General features: G+C 43.4%; 1 protein-coding gene across 1 annotated transcript in view; it reads left to right on the plus strand.

Annotated features, from left to right (window-relative positions):
* The window catches only part of sptbn5 (spectrin, beta, non-erythrocytic 5), a 38,605-nt gene that overhangs the window by 17,187 nt on the left and 1,418 nt on the right, over window positions 1–20,000 (plus strand). Inside the window, exons 18-28 of the mRNA XM_053336201.1 lie at window positions 775–955; window positions 1,749–1,888; window positions 4,355–4,564; window positions 6,388–6,540; window positions 7,554–7,648; window positions 9,418–9,669; window positions 11,554–11,629; window positions 12,591–12,743; window positions 13,999–14,274; window positions 15,817–15,956; window positions 17,185–17,284. Coding sequence (XP_053192176.1) covers window positions 775–955; window positions 1,749–1,888; window positions 4,355–4,564; window positions 6,388–6,540; window positions 7,554–7,648; window positions 9,418–9,669; window positions 11,554–11,629; window positions 12,591–12,743; window positions 13,999–14,274; window positions 15,817–15,956; window positions 17,185–17,284 — 1,776 coding nt within the window. The remainder of the gene's footprint in view (window positions 1–774; window positions 956–1,748; window positions 1,889–4,354; window positions 4,565–6,387; window positions 6,541–7,553; window positions 7,649–9,417; window positions 9,670–11,553; window positions 11,630–12,590; window positions 12,744–13,998; window positions 14,275–15,816; window positions 15,957–17,184; window positions 17,285–20,000) is intronic.

The raw sequence follows: 20,000 nt of genomic DNA on the forward strand, positions 1-20,000 counted from the left end.
GACTTCTCATTCATTCACTTTAAGACGGTTTATTCTACACTGTTTAACACATGTGATATCTGATCTGATGAAACGTGTTTAAAAGTTAATCTGAATGGAAAGAGAGAAAGAAAGAAGGGAAGGAAGGAAAGAAAAAACAAAAGAAAGAAAGAAAAAGAAGAACGAGGAGGAAAGAGAAAGAAAAAGGAGGAGATGTATGACAACAGAAAGAAGGAAAGGCAGACGAGAAAGAGAGAGGAGAGGAGAGGAGAGGGGAGGAGAGGAGAGGAGGGGTGGAGGAGAGGAGGAGAGGAGAGGAGGGGTGGAGGAGGAGAGGAGGAGAGGAGAGGAGGAGTGGAGGAGAGGAGGAGGAGAGGAGGAGAGGAAGAGAGGAGAGGAGGGGTGGAGGAGGAGGAGAGGAGGAGAGGAGAGGAGGAGTGGAGGAGAGGAGGAGGAGAGGAGGAGAGGAAGAGAGGAGAGGAGGAGAAAGGAAGGAGAAAAAAGAAAGAAAGAAAGAAATTTGAAGAAGTTCTCTCCTCTATTCTTCTGATCCTTCGTTTTCTCTTCTTTCTTTCTTTCTTTCTTTCTTTCTTTCTTTCTTTCTTTCTTTCTTTCTTTCTTTCTTTCTTTCTTTCTTCCTTCCTTCTTCCTCTGATATGACTAACTCAGTCTGATGAAGCTCAATAGAAGCTGATCATCGTCAGTATGAACAGAAGGAATGATTACAGAGAGGAAAACACCTTTTTAACAACAGAAAGAGGTGAAACAACTATAAATGAAACTGTTCCCTTGCAGGCGGAGCTGCAGCAGACTACGATGGTCCAGTACTCATCATCATCATCATCATCATCTGAGGAGGAAGGACCAGCAGCAGTGACATCACCACCCAAAGCCAGACGAGGGAGGGATCCCGTGAGATCATCAAAGGTCCAGAGGGAAGAGAATAAAGCCAAGATCCGCTTCAGATACAGCCGAGGTATCTTATTTTCCTTCCTTCCTTCCTTCCTTCCTTCCTTCCTTCCTTCCCTCCATCCTTCCTTCAAGATCCGCTTCAGATACAGCCGAGGTATCTTATTTTCCTTCCTTCCTTCCTTCTTTCCTTCCTTCCCTCCTTCCCTCCTTCCTTCCTTCAAGATCCGCTTCAGATACAGCCGAGGTAGCTTCTTTTCCTTCCTTCTTTCCTTCCTTCCTACCTTCCTACCTTCCTTATTTCCTTCCTTCCTTCCTTCCTTCCCCCATCCATTCGTCCTTCCTGCCTTCCTTCCTTCCTTCCTTCCTTCCATCCTTCCTTCTTGCTTTCCTTCCCTCCATCCTTCCTTCCTTCCTCCCTTCCTCCCTTCCATCTTTCCTTCCTTCCTTCTTTCCCTTCATCCTTCCTTCCCTCCATCTTTCCTTCCTTCCTTCCTTCCTTCCATCCTTCCTTCTTACTTTCCTTCCCTCCATCCTTCCTTCCTTCCTTCCTTCCCTCCATCCTTCCATCCTTCCCTCCATCCTTCCTTCCTTCCTTCCTTCCTTCCTTCTTTCTTTCCTTCCCCCCATCCTTCTTTCGTCCCACATCCTTCCCTCTCTCTTTTCCTTCCTTCCTTCCTTCCTTCCTTCCTTCCTTCCTTCCTTCCTTCCTTCCTTCTTTCTTTCCTTCCCCCCATCCTTCTTTCGTCCCACATCCTTCCCTCTCTCTTTTCCTTCCTTCCTTCCCTCCTTCCTCCCTTCCTTCCTTCCTTCCTTCCTTCCTGTTCTGATGTTAACTGTGACTGTTTCACTGGTTCCAGGTCAGTTTCAGTGGGATCGGGATGAGGTGGTGACCGTCATCAGCGCTGATCCGGACAGAGACGACAGATTTCTGGCCAGAGACAGTCAAGGAAACCAGCAGCTGATCCCAAAGACCTACCTGAACATGCAGCCGGCCGCCGTACGATCAATAAGCAATAACCTATCAATATCAATCATTTCAGATCAATAATATATCAAAAAAAAACATTTAAATCTAGCTATATAGATATAATGGTGCTTATTATTTGTTCATGTTTCTTCTTTTTATTTAAACATTATTTTGTTTCCTGTGACGTATTAAGTGTGCTTTAAAGTTGAAGTATGTAACTCTGACACCAAGTGTTTAGAAATGGTACTGCAGCCCACGTTCAAAACACTGGAGAGAGCTGTTACTCCTTGCCCCCCTCCCTCCTTTCCTTCCTTCCTTCCTCACCCCCTCCCTGCCAGAGTCTACTTCACGCGGGTTGCCAGTTGTTGGACGTGATCCTGCATGTGCGCGAGACGAGTGCAACATACACAATGCGAAGTGACCCACAGTCAGACATCCCGACCTGTTTCAAAGGCATCTCCTATACATCCCCTTGTTTTGTTTCTCAAATTGTCACAACGCTAAGCTAGGTGGTGGGTGGAGCATCAGTACTGACTTGGTGATTGGTAGCTAGGTGGTGGGTGGAGCATCGGTACTGACTTGGTGATTGGTAGCTAGGTGGTGGGTGGAGCATCGGTACTGACTTGGTGATTGGTAGCTAGGTGGTGGGTGGAGCATCGGTACTGACTTGGTGATTGGTAGCTAGGTGGTGGGTGGAGCATCAGTACTGACTTGGTGATTGGTAGCTAGGTGGTGGGTGGAGCATCGGTACTGACTTGGTGATTGGTAGCTAGGTGGTGGGTGGAGCATCAGTACTGACTTGGTGATTGGTAGCTAGGTGGTGGGTGGAGCATCGGTACTGACTTGGTGATTGGTAGCTAGGTGGTGGGTGGAGCATCAGTACTGACTTGGTGATTGGTAGCTAGGTGGTGGGTGGAGCATCAGTACTGACTTGGTGATTGGTAGCTAGGTGGTGGGCGGAGCATCGGTACTGACATGGTGATTGGTAGCTAGGTGGTGGGTGGAGCATCAGTACTGACTTGGTGACACAGACTGTATAAAAGAAATGGACGTAACGTCCATGACGTCACCCATTGGTTTGTGGACTGCTGCTCAGAAGCCAATAGTATCGAATCTAGGCAGCGCCATCTTGAAAATTTCAGGTGCATGCTGGGAAAAAAAGAACACGGATTCTACTTATATGGGCATGAGGCGGAGTCATGGACGGAAGTATGGGCGGGGCTAATGGCGGAGCGGGGAGGCTGCGATTGATTGAGAGGGCTGGATCTGGAGGACATTGGTCAATCAACCTGTCAATCAGGACGTAGCCACGCCCTAATGCATACCCTGCTTTATCGTCACATATAAAATCAGGGAGGCCAAAATGTCCCAAATGAACATCATACTGCATTGAAGAAGGCTTTAAACTAGCGATTGAGACCATAAACACATTTTGAAAACGTTTACTGAGGTTAGAAATCAAGTGAGAAGTTGGTGAATTCTCCATTGACTTGTATAGAGACGGTCGCCCCCTGGTGGCCTTTTGATAGAATGCAGCTCTAAGTTACTTCCTGGTTGGCTTCTTTTCAGAGGACCAGAACTCCCCGCCTGCTTGGTGATTAGTAGCTAGGTGGTGGCTGGACTACTACTGTCAGTGATATCAGTGTTGGAAATGAACATGATTCCTTAATGTCTGGTGATATTTAGGGCCATTTTATGATTACTTGGAATATATTTGTTACATGCAGCTACTTTAACACATCATGTGACTCACTCACTCGTCAGGTGACCGAGGTCATTTGTGTTTTAGTTCAGGGTGTCAAACATGAGGCTCGTGGGCCAGAACCGGCCTGCTGAGGGTCTAATCTGACCCTCCTTTCTTCCTGTCTTCTTTTACTTTTACTTACCTTCCTTCCTTCCTTCTTTCCTTCCTTTCTTCCTTCCTGCCTGTCTTCTTTTACTTCATTCCTTCCTTCTTTTTTTTTCTTGCATCTTCCCTTCTTTCCTTCCTGTCTTCTTTTCCTTACATCCTTCCTTCCTTCCCTCCATCCTTCCTTCCTTCCTTCCTTCCTTCCTTCCTTTCCTCCATCCATCCTTCCTTCCTTCCTTCCCTCCATCCTTCTTTTCTTTCTTCCTTCCTTCTTTCCTTTCCATCCAACCATCCTTCCTTCCTTCCTTCCTGTCTTCTTTTCCTTCCTTTCTACCATCTTCCCTTCCTTCCATCTTTCCTTACTGTCTTTTTCCTTCCTTCCTTCCTTCTTTCTTTCTTTCTTTCTTTCTTTCTTTCTTTCTTTCTTTCTTTCTTTCTTTCTTTCTTTCTTTCTTTCTTTCTTTCTTTCCTTCCTTCCTTCCTTCCTTCCTTCCTTCCTTCCTTCCTTCCTTCCTTCCTTCCTTCCTTCCTTCCTTCCTCTCTTCCTCATGCTGGTTATATACTGATAAATTCCCACATGAGGAGCTGCAGTGTTCAGACTTTTCTCTCGTAGATTAATAATCCATCTCATCCTCCTCTCTCTTCAGGCTCCGCCCACCCCGCCCTCCTCGACCAATGGCGCGGCAGAAAGCCCAAGCGGGAAGTTGAGTCGTCCGAGGCGAAGCCGCTCGATGCGTCGCAACACGTCCGAGATCCAGACGTCCAACCTGCCGGACCCTCAGTACCAGAGAGACACTGTGGAGAGCACCCAGAGCAGCCTGGACCAGGACTACAACTCCCTCTACAACCTGGTGAAGGTGAGAGGGGCATCATGGGAAATGTAGTCTGATAGTACTGGAGTCAGGAGTCAGGGAGGTGAGAGGGGCATCATGGGAAATGTAGTCTGATAGTACTGGAGTCAGGAGTCAGGGAGGTGAGAGGGGCATCATGGGAAATGTAGTCTGATAGTACTGGAGTCAGGAGTCAGGGAGGTGAGAGGGGCATCATGGGAAATGTAGTCTGATAGTACTGGAGTCAGGAGTCAGGGAGGTGAGAGGGGCATCATGGGAAATGTAGTCTGATAGTACTGGAGTCAGGAGTCAGGGAGGTGAGAGGGGCATCATGGGAAATGTATTCTGATAGTACTGGACTCAGGAGTCAGGGAGGTGAGAGGGGCATCATGGGAAATGTAGTCTGGTAGTACTGGAGTCAGGAGTCAGGGAGGTGAGAGGGGCATCATGGGAAATGTAGTCTGATAGTACTGGAGTCAGGAGTCAGGGAGGTGAGAGGGGCATCATGGGAAATGTAGTCTGATAGTACTGGAGTCAGGAGTCAGGGAGGTGAGAGGGGCATCATGGGAAATGTAGTCTGATAGTACTGGAGTCAGGAGTCAGGGAGGTGAGAGGGGCATCATGGGAAATGTAGTCTGATAGTACTGGACTCAGGAGTCAGGGAGGTGAGAGGGGCATCATGGGAAATGTAGTCTGATAGTACTGGAGTCAGGAGTCAGGGAGGTGAGAGGGGCATCATGGGAAATGTAGTCTGATAGTACTGGAGTCAGGAGTCAGGGAGGTGAGAGGGGCATCATGGGAAATGTAGTCTGATAGTACTGGACTCAGGAGTCAGGGAGGTGAGAGGGGCATCATGGGAAATGTAGTCTGATAGTACTGGAGTCAGGAGTCAGGGAGGTGAGAGGGGCATCATGGGAAATGTATTCTGATAGTACTGGAGTCAGGAGTCAGGGAGGTGAGAGGGGCATCATGGGAAATGTAGTCTGATAGTACTGGAGTCAGGAGTCAGGGAGGTGAGAGGGGCATCATGGGAAATGTAGTCTGATAGTACTGGAGTCAGGAGTCAGGGAGGTGAGAGGGGCATCATGGGAAATGTAGTCTGATAGTACTGGAGTCAGGAGTCAGGGAGGTGAGAGGGGAATCATGGGAAATGTAGTTGAGAGTTTAACCCTCCTGGGTCAGATTGACCCCATCTCTTCTGACTGTTCCTTCCTTCCTTCCTTCCTTCCTTCCTTCCTTCCTTCCTCCCTCCTTACTCTTTTCCTTCCTTCCATCCTTCCTTCCTTCCTTCCTCCCTCCCTCCCTCCTTACTCTTTCCCTTTCCTTTCCTTTCCTTTCCTTTCCTTTCCTTTCCTTTCCTTTCCTTCCTAATTTTCTTCCTTCCTTCCTTCCTTCCTCCCTCTTACTCTTTTCCTTCCTTCCTCCCTCCTTACTCCTTTCCTTCCTTCCTTCCTTCCTCCCTCCCTCCTTACTCCTTTCCCTCCTTCCTTCCAGTCTTATTGTCCTTCCTTCCATCCTTCTATCTGTCTTTCCTGCCTCCCTCCCTCCTTACTCCTTTCCTTCCTTCCTTCCCTCCCTCCTTACTCCTTTCCTTCCTTCCTTCTTTCCTTCCTTCCTTCCTTCCTTCCTTCCTTCCTTCCTTCCTTCCAGGAGGTTTAAGTAGTTTTATTTTGAGGTTTTATTTTGAGTTTCAGTAGTGTTGGTTTGTTATAATACATCTTGTAACAGTGTTCAGTGTGAGGTTGAGGTGGAGGTGGAGGTGGAGGTGGAGGTGGAGGTGGAGGTTGAGGTGGAGGTGGAGGTGGAGGTGGAGGTGGAGGTGGAGGTTGAGGTTTGGTTTGTGTGTGCAGTCGAAGGCGAGGAGTCTGGAGGAAACTCTGCGTCTGCATCGATTCTACAACAGCTGCCAGGAGTTTGAGTCGTGGATGGAGGACAAGGAGAACGTACTGAACACCTTCAGCACCGACGCAGACAACCTGGGGGTGGTGCAGGCCAAATACGAGGTCAGCTCTTCATCTTGGTACTCTGATCAGAGTTATATATGAACAGTGATGGGAATAACACCATTTAAATAAACGGCGTTACTTTTTTCAGTAACAGGTAATGTAACTAATTACTATTTCCATGGTTACAACGCTGTTACGTTACTTAATGAAATGAGGCACGTTACAAACTGAAGCTAATCTACTCAGCGAACCTGTTCTCATCCAACTTTGCTCTCAGCCACAAAAGATGCAAAGCCTCCTTTTTTTTTTTTTTTTTTGGAGAGGGGAACGGGAGAAGGGAGGGGCGGGACAACCGTGATGATTATTGGTTAAGGCAGAGTAAGATTTCATGGTAAGCCAATCAGAGGCCTCACACACACAAACTAGCAGAAGCTGCAGCGATGGCGAGTTCAGAGGAAAAGGTTGCGTTTTTAAACAGGAAGTACAGACACTACTTTAATGTTCTTGAGGTAAAAGGCAGGAACATACATGTGAAATGTACATTATGTATCAGAGCGTCCGTTACAAGCAACTCTGACCTAAAGAAGCATCTCTCAACGGCACGCGACTACAAAACTTGTGGCCAAAAACACAAAACAGACATATTTAATATTTTTTTTAAAAATGATTATTTTTTAAATCAACGCAATAGTTACTTTCCCTGGAAACTAGTTACTTTTATACTACTATACTATTACTTTTTGGGAGAAGTAACTGTAACTATAACTAATTACTTTTTAAAAGTAACGTACCCAACACTGTATATGACCAAGAGTTTCCATTAATTACATGAAAGGCCTTTTATCCAAACAGCAAATCAAATCTTTGTGATAATGTGTGGTTCTATCAAAGGCAGAGCAGAAAGTCACACTGAGCCTGATTGCATCCTGATACTCAACACACTGTTAGATGCTGCTCTGCTCGTTGCTCTGTTCTGGAAACTTGAGAGACGATGCTGCTTTTATCCTTCACTGACTTTGACTTCCTGGTCCAGAACTTCCTGACTGAGTTGGCGAAGTGGGCGTGGCCAGTTGGATGACATCATGCGCATGGCGGAGGAGCTGGTGAAGAGCCGGCACAGTAAGCAGAGAGAGATCCAAGCGAGACAGAAGAAGGTTTCTAACAGGTACGAACACTAACAGACACTCATCAGTCCAGATTAAAGTTAATCATCAGAAATAATAAAAGAATAAAACTTCAGAATCCACCTTTATGTTTACGGGTCAGAGATAATAAATGTTGGTAAGATGATGAATCCATAAATCAGTTAAACTAGATATAAAAGCAGCATCAGGTTTGTTAAAATGTACATTTAGTATTTTTGTTGGTTTTATATCATTTAAATGACATTTGCACCATTTTATACCAAAAGTCAGACTGAATGCTCCTGAAAATGTCAAATGGTGTAACCACAAAAGAATGATAAATGTTTCCTGGTCTCCATGGTAACCAGATTAAATGTAATATTTACAACAATAGTATTCCATTAGCTTTATTTAATATAAAAGTTATAATGTAAGATCATGCCACACTAGTTGATAGGGTGTTAGGTAGGAAGGAAGGAAGGAAGGAAGGAAGGAAGGAAGGAAGGAAGAAGGATGTAAGATCATGCCTAACTAGTTGATATGGTGTTAGGTAGGAAGGAAGGAAAGAAGGAAGGAAGGAAGGAAGGAAGGAAGGAAGGAAGGAAGGATGTAAGATCATGCCAAACTAGTTGATATGGTGTTAGGTAGGAAGGAAGGAAGGAAGGAAGGAAGGATGTAAGATCATGCCAAACTAGTTGATATGGTGTTAGGTAGTAAGGAAGGAAGGAAGGAAGGTAGGAAGGTAGGAAGGAAGGAAGGAAGGAAGGTAGGAAGGAAGGAAGGAAGGAAGGTAGGAAGGTAGGAAGCTAGGAAGGAAGGAAGGAAGGAAGGTAGGAAGGAAGGAAGGAAGGAAGGAAGGAAGGTAGGAAGGTAGGAAGGAAGGAAGGAAGGAAGGAAGGAAGGAAGGAAGGAAGGAAGGTAGGAAGCTAGGAAGCTAGGAAGGAAGGAAGGTAGGAAGGAAGGAAGGAAGGAAGGAAGGAAGGAAGGAAGGAAGGAAGGAAGGTGTTTTATTGACTATTTACTGTTTTAAGCAACGTTGAATTATTTGGTACAAAGTTTTTATGGTTACACCACTTAGACATTTTTACCATAATCCTCTAATATATTCTCTCTAAATGGATTAAAAGCAGAAATTTGATGCTGGGTCCACAAAAAAGAATGTGTGAAGTTATTCATACGTTTATTTTCACTTTTTAACCCTTTATTGAGCAAATAATTATATTTGGTAACTTCTGTAAATATCCTTCCTTCCTTCCTTCCTTCCTTCCTTCCTTTCCTTCCTCCCTGCCTTCTTTCTTCCCTTCCTCTTTTCCTTTCTCCCTCAATCGTTCCTTATTTTCTCCGTCCTTCCTTCCTTTCCTTCCTTCCATCTGTCCTTCCTCCCTCCCTCCTTCTCTCCTCCCTTCCTTCTTTCCTTCCTCCATCCTTCCTTCCTTCCTTCCTTCCTTTCCTTCCTTCCATCTGTTCTTCCTCCCTCCCTCCTTCTCTCCTCCCTTCCTTCTTTCCTTCCTCCATCCCCCTTTCTTCTTCCTTCCTTCCTTCTTTCTTCCCTTCCTCCCTCCCTCCTTCTCTCTTTCTTTCCTCCCCCCTACCATCCTTCCTTCCTTCTTTCTTTCCTCTGCCCTTCCTTCCTTTCCTTCCACCCTCCCTCCTTCCCTTCCTTCCTTCCTTCCTTCCTTCCATCCTTCCTTCCTCCATTGTTTCAATGAGTGTTCTATAAAGGGTTAAATGTGACACTAACCCTCTCTTCTTCCTCTTCCTCTTCCTCCTCCTCTTCCTCTTCCTCCTCTTCCTGTCCTGGTGTCTGCAGGTGGGATCGGATCCAGCAGCTGAAGGATGAGAAAGGTCACGAGCTGCTGAGTACGGCAGACGTTCAGTCCTTCCTGCAGAGCTGTGAGGAAGCCAAGCAGCAGCTGCAGGGTCAGCTGGCTCAGCTGGACGTGGTGGACGTGGGCTGCAGCTCCTTCACTCTGCTGACGGAGGAGAAGAACCAGGCGCAGGCGCTCAGAGACATCCACACTCTGGAGGGGAAGATCGCATACCTGAAGAGCGTCGCCAAGATGTGAGTCTGACTTCAGCTGGAGAGAAAGTTTAATAAGTTAACCCTTTATAGGACAGTCATTGAAAGGAAGGGAGGAAGGAAGGGAGGACGGAAGGAAGGAAGGAAGGAAGGATGGATGGAAGGAAGGAAGGGAAGGAAGGAAAGGAAGGAAGTACGGAGGAAAGAAGGAAGGAAGGTAGGAAGGTAGGGGGGAGGAAAGAAAGAGAGAAGGAGGAATGGGAGGAGAGAAGGAGGGAGGGAGGAAGAACAGATGTAAGTAAGGAAAGGAAGGAAGGAAGGACGGAGGAAGGAAGGAAGGAAGGAAGGGAGGAGAGAAGGAGGGAGGGAGGAAGGACAGATGGAAGGAAGGAAGGGAAGGAAGGACGGAGGAAAGAAGGAAGGAAGGAAGGTAGGGGGGAGGAAAGAAAGAGAGAAGGAGGAATGGGAGGAGAGAAGGAGGGAGGGAGGAAGAACAGATGTAAGTAAGGAAAGGAAGGAAGGAAGGACGGAGGAAGGAAGGAAGGAAGGAAGGGAGGAGAGAAGGAGGGAGGGAGGAAGGACAGATGGAAGGAAGGAAGGGAAGGAAGGACGGAGGAAAGAAGGAAGGAAGGAAGGTAGGGGGGAGGAAAGAAAGAGAGAAGGAGGAATGGGAAGAAAGAAGGAAGGGAGGAGAGAAGGAGGGAGGGAGGAAGAACAGATGGAAGTAAGGAAAAGAAGGAAGGAAGGACGGAGGAAGGAAAGAAGGAAGGGAGGAGAGAAGGAGGGAGGGAGGAAGGACAGATGGAAGGAAGAAAGGAAGGAAGGACGGAGGAAAGAAGGAAGGAAGGAAGGTAGGGGGGAGGAAAGAAAGAGAGAAGGAGGAACGGGAAGAAAGAAGGAAGGGAGGAGAGAAGGAGGGAGGGAGGAAGAACAGATGGAAGTAAGGAAAGGAAGGAAGGAAGGAAGGACGGAGGAAGGAAAGAAGGGAGGGAGGAAGGACAGATGGAAGGAAGGAAAGGAAGGAAGGATGGAGGAAATAAGGAACGAGGGAGGGAGAAAGGAAAAGAGGAAGGGAAGAAAGAAGGCAGGGAGAAAGGAAGGAAAGGAAGGAAGGAAGGATATTTTGGGATATTTACAGAAGTTACCAAATATAATTATTTGCCCAATAAAGGGTTAAAGTAGAAGTAAAGAAGAAGAAGAAATGGCCTGAAGAGAGTTATGAAGGAGTTAAAAGTTAAATGCATGAATTTAAAGTCATAGGAAGATTAGAAATATAGTTTCTTCTCTTCTTTTAATATCAATGTTGTGTTTCTTAGTTTCTGTTGGAGGTTTGACTTTTTCACCTGTTGACAGAGATATACTAAATGTTTTTATTTCAAATTTGACCCATTTATACTGTAAAAACACCTGATACATATTTATTTTATCCAGACTTTTCTTAATATGACCCACAGTTTACAACAATGGAAATAAAATGCACCTGTTTTTTATCTTAGTGCAGCTGATTCACATTTTTATTTAAACAAATGGACAAAAAAACTAAAAAAAATCAGCATTGGAACACGTTGCTGTATTCATCATATTCTATAAGATAGTGATAGTGTTTCCAAAAGATTATCAATTGAAGGATTAATCAATTTATCAATGACTGATGGGGACTTTATGAATGAACCCTAACCCTGAACAGGTGTAGAGACTAAATAATGAGTCAGAATATGAACAGTATGTAAAGAGTTAAAACCAACAAGGTGTTCAAACACAAAAACTTTTAAATATTCTCAGGTGTAAATAATATAACAGTGTGATGTTAGGTGCTTTGAGCCAAACAGAAAAGTCAAATTGAAAACAGCAGACCTGTTTGATGCTTTAAACATTCATATGAAGTGAGGACATGGTCTTCAATCAGCCTCATTTCCTGTGTTACAGGAAGCAGGACTGCAGTCCGGCAGAGAGCGCAGCCATCATGGAGGAGGTTCGAGGTCTGGAGGCTCTGCTGAAGCAGGTGAGAGTTCATCATCACAGTCTGAGTTCACTTCATCATCACAGTCTGAGTTCACTTCATCATCACAGTCTGAGTTCACTTCATCATCACAGTCTGAGTTCACTTCATCATCACAGTCTGAGTTCACTTCATCATCACAGTCTGAGTTCACTTCATCATCACAGTCTGAGTTCACTACATCATCACAGTCTGAGTTCACTTCATCATCACAGTCTGAGTTCACTACATCATCACAGTCTGAGTTCACTTCATCATCACAGTCTGAGTCACACCCTGGGTTGGCTCCGTTTCTTGTTGCATCATTAAAGGCTAAATCTTGGGCTTAATATGTTTTTAACCCTTGTGTCGTCCTCCCGGGTCAAATTGACCCTGTCTGTTCCTTCCTTCCTTCCTTCCTTCCTTCCTCTCTTCCCACTTTCCTTCCTGTCTTCTTTCCTTCCTTCTATTGTCCTTCCTTTCTTCCTTCCATCTTTCCTTTCTGTCTTCTTTTCCTTCCTTCCCTCCTTCCTTCCTTTCCTTCCTCCCTTCCTTCTTTCCTCTGTCCTTCTTTCCTTCCTTCCTACCTCCTACCTTCCTCTCTTCCTTCTTTTTTCCTCCCTTCCTTCCTCCCTCCCTTCCATCTTCCCTTCCTCCTTTCCTTCCTTCCTTCCTTCCTTCCTTCTTTCTTTTCGTCCTTCCTCCTTTCCTTCTTTCTTCTCCCTTCCATTCTTCCATCCCCCTTTCCTTCCTTCTTCCTTCCTTCCTTCCTCCCTTCTTTCCTTCTTCCTTGACTCGAGGACAACAGGAGGGTTAAAAGTGTTAAATTATGTGAATATAATAATTTAATTCATAGAGAACTTTAGAGCAAGTTAAAAGGATCATAAAGTCATTTACATTATTATTTTTATTATTATTTGAAGCTAAATGTATTAAAGAACCAACACACTGACTCCTCCTCCTCCTCACTGTGCTCCTCCTCCAGGTGAAGCATCAGGCTGCAGAGAGACAGCGGCTCCTGGAGGAGGCGCGCAGGCTGCAGAGCTTCCAGCAGCAGTCCAAGGAGCTGCAGCGCTGGGTGGGCTCAGTGCAGGAGCGCCTCCTGCAGGAGGAGGTGGCTGCTGACGTAGCATCCGCTGTAGCACTGCTGGAGCAACACCAGGAGCTACGGGAGGGAGATGGAGGAGCAGAGGAGCAGGTAAGGAGGAGGAGGAGAGGAGAGGAGAGGAGAGGAGGAGGACGAGGAGAGGGGGAGGAGCAGGTAGGGATGAGAGAAGGAGAGGAGAGGAGAGGAGAGGAGAGGAGAGGAGAGGAGAGGAGAGGAGAGGAGAGGAGAGGAGGAGCAGGTAAAGAGGAGAGAAGGAGAGGAGAGGAGAGGAGGAGCAGGTAAAGAGGAGAGGAGGAGAGGAGGGGAGGAGGAGAGGAGTAAGTAAAGAGGATGAGAGGAGGAGAGGAGCGGAGGAGAGTGGAGGAGAGGAGGAGGAGAGGAGAGGAGGAGAGGAGCAGGTAAAGAGGAGGAGAGGGAGAGGAGAGGAGAGGAGAGGAGAGGAGAGGAGAGGAGAGGAGACAGGAGAGGAGGGGGAGAGAGGAAGAGGAGCAAAGGAGAGGAGGAGAGAGGAGAAGAGTAGGTAAAGAGGAGGAGAGGAGGAGGAGCAGGTAAAGAGGAGGAGAGGAGAGGAGAGGAGGAGGAGGAGAGGAGGAGGTAAAGAGGAAGAGAGGAGGAGGAGGAGAGGAGTAGGTAAAGAGGAGAGAGGAGGAGAGAGGAGAGGAGAGGAGAGTAGAGAAGGAGAGAAGTAGGTAAAGAGGAGGAGAGGAGGAGGAGGAGGAGAGGAGGAGGTAAAGAGGAGGAGAGGAGGAGGAGGAGGAGGGGAGGAGGAGAGGAGTAAGTAAAGAGGATGAGAGGAGGAGAGGAGCGGAGGAGAGGAGGAGGTAAAGAGGAGGAGGAGAGGAGAGGAGGAGAGGAGGAAAGGAGAGGAGAGAGGAGAGGAGAGGAGGAGGAAAGGAGAGGAGGAGAGGAGAGGAGGAGGAGAGAGGAGAGGAGAGGAGGAGAGGAGAGGAGAGGAGGAGGAGCAGGTAAAGAGGAGGGAGAGGAGAGGAGAGGAGGCGGAGCAGGTAAAGAGGAGGAGAGGAGAGGAGAGGAGGAGGAGAAGGTAAAGAGGAGGAGAGGAGAGGAGAGGAGGCGGAGCAGGTAAAGAGGGGGAGAGGAGAAGAGAGGAGAGGAGAGAAGGAGGAGGAGGAGGAGGAGGAGCAGGTAAAGAGGAGGAGAGGAGGAGGAGAGGAGGAGGAGAAGGTAAAGAGGGGGGAGAGGAGAAGAGAGGAGAGGAGAGGAGGAGGAGGAGAGGAGGAGGAGGAGGAGTAAATCCTGAATGTGTTTTCTGTGTTTCAGACTGAAGGAAACGGAGAAGTTGGGTAAATCCCTCCAGCAGGGCTCGTCCAATGGGAACGCAGCGATCGATGACATCACACACACGCTGGACACGCTGCATGCTGATTGGGCCAAAATGGACAAGCTGTGGGCCAATAAGAAGCAGCATTTGGAACAGGAAGTGGAACTCCAGAAAACTGAACCAGGAAGGAGACCGGATCGAGGCGGCGCTGTCCGGACACGAAGCCCGACTGAGGGTCCAAGACGTCGGGGTGAGGATACAGCTTCTAAAAACACCCCACATGTCTTTTATTCTGAAATTTGATGACTTTTCACACTTCAAATGTATTTTATTTTGAAAGGGTTTAGGGTTAGACTTTTCCTAAAGTGGCCCAAAATGTAAAAACACCCAAATGTCTTTTATTTCTGAAATTTGATGACTTTTCACACTTCAAATGTATTTTATTTTGAAAGGGTTAGGGTTAGGGTTAGGCTTTTCCTAAAGTGGCCCAAAATGTAAAAACACCCCAAATGTCTTTTATTCTGAAATTTGATGACTTTTCACACTTCAAATGTATTTTATTTTGAAAGGGTTAGGGTTAGGCTTTTCCTACAGTGGCCCAAAATATGAAAACACCTCAAATGTATTTTATTTTGAAAGGGTTAGAGTTAGGCTTTTCCTAAAGTGGCCCAAAATATGAAAACTCCTAAAATGTCTTTTATTTTGAAAGGGTTAGGGTTAGGCTTTTCCTAAAGTGGCCCAAAATGTAAAAACACCTCAAATGTATTTTATTTTGAAAGGGTTTAGGGTTAGGCTTTTCCTAAAGTGGCCCAAAATGTAAAAACACCTCAAATGTATTTTATTTGAAAGGGTTTAGGTTTAGGCTTTTCCTAAAGTGGCCCAAAATGTAAAAACACCCCAAATGTCTTTTATTCTGAAATTTGATGACTTCTCACAGTTCAAATGTATTTTATTTTGAAAGGGTTTAGGGTTAGGCTTTTCCTAAAGTGGCCCAAAATGTGAAAACACCCAAATGTCTTTTTATTCTGAAAGGGTAGGGTTGGGGCTACGTTAAGATGGAAACATTCAGATTCAGTCAGATCGACTATTGATGCTTTCTAAACACATCTGTGCTTCAATGTTAGGTAAAAACTAGAGCTGTCAAACGATTATATTTTTAATCGAGATTAATCGCAGAATTTCCATAGTTAATCACGATTAATGGCGTTTTTGAATTGCATGTTTAAAGTCTGTTATTTTCCATTTGAAGGCAGTTTTAAGCCCATAATGTAAAGCATTTCTTACCAGAGTGTCTTAACTGGGAATCAATCACGGCTCTGCTGCGACTCCCCACACTCCAAAATGGTCCTTTGGTGGAGCTGAGGCTGGCTTGGGCTGCACCTGGGTGTTTAGCGTGGAGGTGCTAACTCAAACTCCACGTACTCCGGTGGTAGTTAAACTCCGTTTGACACAGGTTGCATTTTACTTTGACTTGTCAACTGAAGCGTCTGGAAGTGTTTTAAAGTTAAACAAGCCGTTCAAAAGTCCAGTAGCTCTCTTACTTCCATCAGCGCGGTAGGTTTACTGCAGGAGGCCACTTCAAAGCATAGCGCTACAGCTAGAGGAGCCGTCTACAGGGGAGTAGAAGGGACAAAAAGGCTTGACACATTAAAATAAGATTTTAAAAAATGAATGCGTTATGGATTGCATTAATCTAATTGCGATTACACGTTAACGCTGACAATAGTATAAACACTTTTTTGTACAGTATAAATAATAAGTGTATGTTGATGTGTTTGTGTTTATTAATCGTTGATAAAGTGTTTTTTATATTTATTGGTCCAGGACTCGGTGGACGGCGTTCACGGTCTGCTCGGTCGTCAGGAGGAACTAGAAGGACTTCTGAAGGCTTTGGACCAGCGAGTCGATCATTTCACTGAACGCAGCCAAGAACTCATCAGCCAACAACACTACGCTGCAAAGCAGTAAGAGAACAGAGAACATAGAACATAGAACAGAGGAACATAGAACAGGAAGGAAGGAAGGAAGGAAAAAGGAAGGAAAGGAAGGGAGGAAGAAGGTAGGAAAGGGAGGGAGGAAGGAAGGAAAGGGAGGAAGAAGGAAGGAAAGGAAGGGAGGAAGAAGGAAGGAAAGGAGGGAGGAAGGAAGAAGGAAGGAAGAAGGAAGGAAAGGAAGGGAGGAAGAAGGAAGGAAAGGAGGGAGAGAGGAAGGAAAGGAAGGAAGGAAGGAAGGGGGATGGAGGAAGGAAAGAAGGAAGGGAGGAAGGAAGGAAGGAAGGAAGGGAAGGGAGGAAGGAAAGGAGGAAAAAGGAAGGAAAGGAGAGTGGAAGGAAGGAAGGAAGGAAGGAAAGGAAGGAAGGATGGAGGAAGGAAGGAAGGAAAGAAAGGAGGGGAGGGAGGAAGGAGGGAGGAAAGGAAAAAGGATGGAGGAAAGGAGGGGAGGGAGGAAGGAAAGGAAGGAAGGAGGTGGAGGGTTTTTCTCAGTGACTGAGTGAGTTTGTGTTTCAGCATCAAGGAAAGAAGGAAGGAAAGGAAGAAGGAAGGAAAGGAAGGAAGGAAAGGAAGGAAGGAAAGGAAGGAAGGAAGGAAGGAAGGAAGGAGGGAAGGAAGGAAGGAGGGAAGGAGGCAGGGTTTTTCTCAGTGACTGAGTGAGTTTGTGTTTCAGCATCAAGGAAAGAAGGAAGGAAGGAAGGAAGGAAGGAAGGAAGGAAGGAAGGAGGGAAGGAGGGAGGGTTTTTCTCAGTGACTGAGTGAGTTTGTGTTTCAGCATCAAGGAAAGAAGGAAGGAAGGAAAGGAAGGAAGGAAGGAAGGAAGGAAAGGAAGGAAGGAGGGAGGGTTTAAATAACTAATCATGTTTGTGTTTCAGCATCAAGGAAAGAAGGAAGGAAGGAAAGGAAGGAAGGAAGGAAGGAAGGAAGGAAGGAAAGGAAGGAAGGAGGGAGGGTTTAAATAAGTAATCATGTTTGTGTGTCAGCATCAAGGAAAGGAGTAAAGAAGGAAGGAAGGAAAGGAAGGGAAGGAAGGAAAGAAGGAAAGGAAAGAAGGAGGGAGGGTTTGAATAACTAATCATGTTTGTGTTTCAGCATCAAGGAAAGGAGTAAAGAAGGAAGGAAGGAAAGGAAGGGAAGGAAGGAAAGAAGGAAAGGAAAGAAGGAGGGAGGGTTTGAATAACTAATCATGTTTGTGTTTCAGCATCAAGGAAAGGAGTAAAAGCATCCAGAGAGCAAACAGGAAGCTGAAGGAGAGCAGCAGGCAGAGGAGGATGCTGCTGCTGGACTCCAACAAATACCAGGTAGCACATTTACATGCATTTACATATTACTATTAAATATAGATTAAATTAAAGATTAAATAAAGATTAAATAAAGATTAAATTAAAGATTAAATAAAGATTAAATTAAAGATTAAATTAAAGATTAAATTAAAGATTAAATTAAAGATTAAATTAAAGATTAAATAAAGATTAAATTAAAGATTAAATTAAAGATTAAATTAAAGATTAAATAAAGATTAAATTAAAGATTAAATTAAAGATTAAATAAAGATTAAATTAAAGATTAAATAAAGATTAAATTAAAGATTAAATAAAGATTAAATTAAAGATTAAATATAGATTAAATTAAAGATTAAATTAAAGATTAAATTAAAGATTAAATAAAGATTAAATTAAAGATTAAATAAAGATTAAATATAGATTAAATTAAAGATTAAATTAAAGATTAAATATAGATTAAATTAAAGATTAAATTAAAGATTAAATATAGATTAAATTAAAGATTAAATAAAGATTAAATATAGATTAAATTAAAGATTAAATAAAGATTAAATTAAAGATTAAATTAAAGATTAAATAAAGATTAAATATAGATTAAATTAAAGATTAAATAAAGATTAAATTAAAGATTAAATTAAAGATTAAATAAAGATTAAATTAAAGATTAAATTAAAGATTAAATAAAGATTAAATATAGATTAAATTAAAGATTAAATATAGATTAAATTAAAGATTAAATTAAAGATTAAATTAAAGATTAAATTAAAGATTAAATAAAGATTAAATTAAAGATTAAATAAAGATTAAATATAGATTAAATTAAAGATTAAATATAGATTAAATTAAAGATTAAATTAAAGATTAAATATAGATTAAATTAAAGATTAAATTAAAGATTAAATATAGATTAAATTAAAGATTAAATAAAGATTAAATTAAAGATTAAATTAAAGATTAAATTAAAGATTAAATATAGATTAAATTAAAGATTAAATTAAAGATTAAATTAAAGATTAAATAAAGAGAGAACATTACACATTAAACAACCATTTCTACATGCATTTACACATTACTATTAAATATAGATTAAATTAAAGATTAAATAAAAATTAAATTAAAGATTAAATAAAGATTAAATTAAAGATTAAATAAAGATTAAATAAAGAGAGAACTATACACATTAAACAGCCATCTCTACATGCATTTACATATTACTATTAAATATAGAGAGAACATTACATTATACACACTACACATCTATCTTTATATGTATTTACACATTCCTACATTTCTATTAAATAAAGATTAAATTAAAGATTAAATAAAGAGAGAACATTACACATTAAACAACCATCTCTATATGTATTTACACATTCCTACATTTCATATTAAATAGAGTAAAGAGAGTAGAAACACTGGAGATTCAGTAAATAGTTCATTTACAACATTTTCTTTTGACGGTTTTCTGAAAATTTGGTTGAACTTTGGGCGACGTTTAGACGGAAACATTCAGATTCATTTTATTCTTTATCGTTTATTTTGCAGCAGGAACAGATCACACACCAGATGAAACACATTTCATTAGCTGCATGAATTAAAAACATGAACTTTATAAAAGAAAAACTAATAAATATGTTCAGTGCTCGGATGGAAAGAGGAAGAAGGAGTTTTTGTCGCGCTGTTTAAAAGCTGTGGAGCTGAAGCGCCTGCAGGTAGAAGAGTTTACTCTCCATGCAGGAGGAGACTTCAGTCTTTGTTTAACACGTGCTTGTTATAAAAAGCTGCAAGACTGCTAACTCCTCTCCCGCATCAGTCTGGACTCACACTAGCAGAGCGTTTGCAGCCTACATACAACAGATTATCTCTTATATAAGGCAAGGCAGTTTTATTTATAGAGCGCATTTCATACACAATGGCAACTCAATGTGCTTTACATAAAACAGAAACATTAAAACATGCAATTACCCCCCCCCCCCATAATAAAAACAAAGTACAGAAAAATAGAAAGAGACAAATAAAATACTAGAATAGAGCATTAAATATAAGATTGCAGCATAAAATAATAAATTAGCTTTAAAATCATTAAAAGGACATAGAGTGCAAATGAAAGATTAAAAGAGCTCAATCATAAGCTCAGGAGAAGAGAAATGTTTTTAACCTGGATTTAAAAATGATTTCAGTTCTGCTGGTAGTTTGTTCCAGTTGTGTAAAAGCTGCTTCATCATGTTTAGTTTGAACTCGGGGCTCAACTATCTGACCTGAGTCAGTAGATCTCAGAGCTCTGGGCTCATCTATCTGACCTGAGCCAGTAGATCTCAGAGCTCTGGGCTCAACTATCTGACCTGAGTCAGTAGATCTCAGAGCTCTGGGCTCAACTATCTGACCTGAGTCAGTAGATCTCAGAGCTCTGGGCTCAACTATCTGACCTGAGTCAGTAGATCTCAGAGCTCTGGGCTCAACTATCTGACCTGAGTCAGTAGATCTCAGAGCTCTGGGCTCAACTATCTGACCTGAGTCAGTAGATCTCAGAGCTCTGGGCTCAACTATCTGACCTGAGTCAGTAGATCTCAGAGCTCTGGGCTCAACTATCTGACCTGAGTCAGTAGATCTCAGAGCTCTGGGCTCAACTATCTGACCTGAGTCAGTAGATCTCAGAGCTCTACTGGGTTTATATTCTACTAACATGTCATTCATGTATTCTGGACCTAAACCATTCAGTGATTTGTAGACCAGT

Source organism: Scomber japonicus, chromosome 16 (genome assembly GCF_027409825.1).
Source record: "Scomber japonicus isolate fScoJap1 chromosome 16, fScoJap1.pri, whole genome shotgun sequence".
In the NCBI taxonomy this organism is placed as follows: domain Eukaryota; kingdom Metazoa; phylum Chordata; class Actinopteri; order Scombriformes; family Scombridae; genus Scomber; species Scomber japonicus.